Source organism: Populus euphratica, unplaced genomic scaffold (genome assembly GCF_000495115.2).
Source record: "Populus euphratica unplaced genomic scaffold, PopEup_1.0 scaffold144.1, whole genome shotgun sequence".
NCBI classification, from domain to species: Eukaryota; Viridiplantae; Streptophyta; class Magnoliopsida; order Malpighiales; family Salicaceae; genus Populus; species Populus euphratica.
In genome coordinates, this window is record NW_011500010.1 from 383216 (window position 1) to 388485 (window position 5270).

General features: G+C 31.0%; 1 protein-coding gene across 1 annotated transcript; it reads right to left on the reverse strand.

Annotated features, from left to right (window-relative positions):
- Positions 1 to 1725: 1725 nt before the first annotated feature.
- On the reverse strand, positions 1726 to 2924 carry LOC105141399 (secoisolariciresinol dehydrogenase-like). Its single transcript, XM_011048603.1, has 2 exons — positions 2847 to 2924; positions 1726 to 2743 (listed from the first exon to the last, which is right to left on the reverse strand). The coding sequence occupies exons 1-2, from the start codon at positions 2882 to 2884 to the stop codon at positions 1951 to 1953; spliced, it is 831 nt and encodes a 276-aa protein (XP_011046905.1). The 5' UTR covers positions 2885 to 2924; the 3' UTR covers positions 1726 to 1950.
- Between the last annotated feature and the right edge of the window lie 2346 nt (positions 2925 to 5270).

Here is a 5270-nt window from a genome sequence, read left to right on the forward strand (position 1 = left end):
GTCCTCCATAATCAAACATAATATAAAGATTGTCATTTTATTTTTTATATTTCTACTTGATACACTTTTGTTTTCTATTTTTTTTTCAATCTTGTTTTATCTATCATTTTTTTTATTTATTTCGGGATAGTAACTAAATTCTACGTTACATATGTAAATATAGAAGTACTTTGAGAAACATAAAATTTAATGAAAATATAAAATAACAAAACAAATTACAGCCGAAAATTGCAATGACCATGAGTTTGCATTAAAATTGCAAAAACAAAACAAAACCCCATGATCTGTCATGGACGTAACGCACGGGCAGCACTAGGTTTGCTACCGTGTGTAAATTGAGAAAGAAGAAGAATATGCAACAACGAGTGCAATTTTTTTGCTACTTCTAAATGGCAATCGTTTGTTCGTTGCATATCTGCTGCATATATCAAATTGCAACCGCACGTGTTTGGCCTTTCACCAACAGTTTCTTCCGTTGAAATAAGCTTCTTCTTCTTTTTTTTTTAGAGAGACAGTATGCCACATCAAGAATGTTGTTAGTTGAAGGTTGGAGATCTAAAAGGAAAATAATTACAAGCAAACATTGGGGCCCGGAAAGCTACCCACCTGCATCCCCTGGAAAAATCTGTGCAGCAATTAAGAAAGTCCTTCGAGAACGCAATTACAAAAACGCCCAACTCGCTCACTCGAGTCGTGTATCAAAATTTGCAGACCAGTACGGACTCACGGTCTCCCTTGGCAAAACATGGTGAATGCGCACATTCATCTCATTAATTCTCTAGTTAAAGATGTCCTGATTTCACTAATATTTTCCAAACATGGTGAATACTTCCTTGGACTTGCTTGATCCTCTGATGTATAGCAACATTAATCTCTACATCGGTTTGCCTATGATGAAGTGCTTAACCATAAAATGTTATGCCATTCATGGCTAATTATTAAACACAGCCAATTAGCATTTGATGAGTCTTCCACAGCCCATGGATTTAACAACATTATTTATGAATATAATGTATGTAGAGTGTTATTGAAACCCTCGAGCCTCAGGTGCTCCCGGTAAACAAGGACAACTTTTCTTACTTTATTTGTTTTGTTAGGACATCGACTTTATCTGGGGGTTATAAATTTAGCTTTATATGATAAGTTAATTTAATGATATATTATTTAGAATCTAGTTTGTGTTTAGCTTTATGTCATGTCAAATTGAATATTTTCATCTAACTATATAGTTTATTTAATAAAAATATAATCTAATAGCTTAATTTACTATGTTCAATTAATTTTTTAATATGATATTAAAGTTTTAATGATGATTATGAATTTAAATTTTGTTATTTTTATTTATTTAATAATAAATAAATATAAGATAGTATAAATATATACATGTCCATTTCAAGTTCAAAGAGCTTTCATTTTATATGATATAATAAAACATAATATAAACTTTACTTAATAATTTAAATTTTTAAAAATAATATAAATTATAATTCAAAACTTTACTTAATAATTTAAATTTTTAAATTAATTTAGTTTTTTTATTATTCTCCAAAACAACATTGTTTTTTTTAAAAAAAAAAAGTTGGAGAAACCAACTCATAACTAAGTTTTTGGCTAGTTAGAGTTTTGTATCTATGCTTTTAGTTAATCTCCAAGCATTGCACATTTAGGCCGCGTTTATCAGGAAGCATGAATAGATGGAACGAAGTGGAAGGATGGGAGACAAAATAACAGGACTTGTCATTCCTTCGATTATTTAGCTAATAAGAGAAAGGATGAAATTCAATCCATCCGGATTAAAAAAGCTAATTAAAAATCACAGTAAATTAAGGATTGAAACCGATATTTCCAATATCTTTTCAATCTCCATCCTTGCGATATTAAATACTCAATTCTTCACTTTTTATTCTTTTGTCTATCCCTTCTTAATCCCTCTTAACAAACACACCTTTATTAACCAAAATATTCTTTCATTTGCTCTCTTACGGCCACATTGGTGGTGCTATAGCCACCGTCGATAACCAAATTTAGTCCGCTAACATACTTGGAATCATCACCACCCAAATACAGTGCTGCCTCTGCCACATCATTTGCTTTCAGCACTGCCTCCTTCAAGTTCGCTGATGTACAAATGAACTCCTCCACCGTCTTCTGGTCGATCCCTCCCAATCCTTTCCTTAATAATGGAGTCGCCACACCAAATGGTGAAATGCAATTAACTCTAATTCCATATTGCCCTAATTCTACACACAAGTTCTTACTAAGTCCAACCAGAGCATGTTTTGACACAGCATATGCGTATGGGAGCATAGCCCCATAACACACCGAAGCAAAGCTTGAAGTGAATATAATACTGCCCTTCTTTGCCGGGATCATTACTTTTGCAGCGTGCTTGGCTGACAAGAAGGCACCATACAAGTTCACGTCGAAAACTTTCTTGTAATCTTCGTGCTCAAATGCTAAGATGCTTATATCGAGCTTGGCCTCAGCTATGCCAGCATTACTAAACATTATATCTAGCTTACCATACTTTGAGATTGTAGTCTCTACGGCATTTTGGACATCAATCTCGCTAGTAACATCACAGTGGACATAATCGGAGCCGATTTCATTGCACACAGAGTGGCCGAGCTCATCTTGGATGTCGGCAATTACAACTTTTGCACCATGTTGAACAAAGAGTCTTGCAGCGCTTTCGCCGATGCCACTAGCTGCTCCGGTGATCAAAGCTACCTTGCCTTCTAGCCTGCACACAGATATTATCACATTTGATTGTTAACATAGGCAAAGTACTGATCACATGTGCTTGACTTGTAACCTTGCTTACTTAAAAAGAAACCTGATCATACCTCTTGGCAACAGGAGCTGGTAGAGAAGAGTCATTCATTTTTATTTTGAAGCAGCAGAGCTCTTCAATTTGCTTGTGAAAATAGAATTGGTTTATTAAGCGTTTTATAAGAAGCGGACTAAGAACCTTACCAGTATGGGGGAAAGGATGATACTGACTCCCACCCACCCCACATATTAATTATAGATTGCAGTAGTTAGGTGGCCGCTACTTTACGGGCTCATTTTTTATTTTCTTAAATAGTTGGTTTTAATATTAGCACGAGCCAAGGCTATTTAAACTTTTAACATGCAGGACTTAAGGATAGGTGGATTTTGCTATACTTAAGCGTCACGTGTGAGTTGGGATATATCAAACTCTCAATCAAGCAGTCCAAGTATTATAGGGGGGGGGGGTACCTATCTCTATGGCAGAACCTAAACGTCACGTGGTTATAAGGGGTGTGTCCAGCCTCCAGATAGCAATTCAAGCGCTATGTATCTCTATGTAATTTTTTTTATAGAAATAATAATTTTTTAAAATTTAATAATAATAATAATAATAGTAATAATAGTAATAATAATTTTTAGTTTTATTTTTCAAATCAAATCTATGGTTTTTTCTTAATATTACAAGTGTTTTTTTTCTAATTTAGTAATTATTTGATTAATAATATTAATATTAATATTAATAATAACACAAAAGATAATATTTTTAATATTAATATGTTTGATTATAGTAAAAATAATAATATTCATAACACAAATAATACTATTTTTCATTCCAAGAATATTTAGAATATAAATAATAATTTTTTATAGTAAAATTTGAATTCTTAAATAAATAATAATATTATAAGAGCAATAATAGCATCTTTGATATGAATATGTTGAATTATAAGACAAATAATAATATTTTGATATGAAAACTTTCAATAATAAGAAAAATAATAATATCTTTTAAATAAATACTTTGTATTGTAAGAAAAATAATAATATTTCCAACATAAATTATAATATTTTTTATATTAATACCTAGAATTGTTGAATATTTTTAATAATACTAAGCCGCGGCTCATTTTTTACTTTTATAAAAAAAAAACACCATAAAAATTTGTAATAGAAATAATAATATGTAATTTTCAATATTAAAAATAATGTTTTCATTGAAATTTATTAATTATTTTATTAATAATATTAGTTATAATAAAAATAATAATATTTATAAAACAAATAATAATATTTAAATTCCAAGACGCAGGAACCTTGAGTGTTGATGGAGGATCTAATATAATTCGGTTTTTATGCAAGACACATTGATTTTGGGTCCTGACGCCGGACTCATTCCCCTTAAGTCCAATGCCATGACCCATATGCCGCATGTGCGCCTTAGCCAGGAGCCCAAGCACCACATGGGTCAATGGTTTATCCAGCACTAAGGTAAGACCCATGCACAACGTGTGTGCTTCAGACAAAAGCTCAAGTGCCACATGGGCGCAATAGTATGCCTTACAGTGACGCAGGACCCAAGCGCTGCTTGGATGCAGAGGGTGTGCCCAGCACTGAGATAGCACCCAAGTGCTATGTGTGCGCTTTAGATAGGAGCCCAAACACCACATGAATGTAGTTGCATGTCTAGTAGTGAGGTAGGACCCAAGCGCTCCATGGGAGAAGTGGTGTGCCCAGTGCTGAGGCATGACCTAAACACCACACCACGTGTGAGCTTCAGGCAAGAGCTCAAGTGCCACGTGGCTAGGGGGTGTGCCTAACCCAAGATAGCATCCTAAATGCCGCATGTCCCCACGTGGTTTTTCTTCGATAATAATAATAATTTTTTAAAATTTATTAATGATGATGATGATTTTTAGTTTTATCTATTAAATCAAATCTATAGGTATTTTTCAATATTAAGAATAATGTTTTTCTAATTTAGTAATTTGTTATTAATAATATTAATTATTATAAGAATACTAAAATTTATAACTCAAAAGATAATATTTTTAATATTAATACTTTTTATTATAGTGAAAATAATAATATTTAAAATACAAATAATACTATTTTTAATTCCAAGATATTTAGAATGCAAATAATAATATTTTTTTATATGAAAAATTTGAATTCTTCTAAAAGATAATCCTATTAAAACATAAATAATTATATCTTTAATATGAATATGTTGAATTCAAAGAAAAATAATAATATTTTTTATATGAATACTTTGAATAATAAGAAAAATAATAATATGTTTTAAATGAATACTTTGTATTGTAGGAAAAAGAATAATATTTACAATGTAAATTATAATAGTTTTTATATTAATACCTAGAATTGTTGAATATTTTTAATAATACTACGCCATGGGCTCATTTTTTATTTTTATAAAAAACACCATAAAAATTTATAATAGAAATAAGAATATTTTTTCAATATTAATAGTAATATTA

Coding starts and splice junctions, on each gene's coding strand:
- LOC105141399 (XM_011048603.1), bottom strand. CDS start 2,884: ATGAATGACTCTTCTCTACCAGCTCCTGTTGCCAAGAG. Junction 2,744..2,846: donor CCAGCTCCTGTTGCCAAGAG/GTATGATCAGGT, acceptor ATCTGTGTGCAG/GCTAGAAGGCAAGGTAGCTT.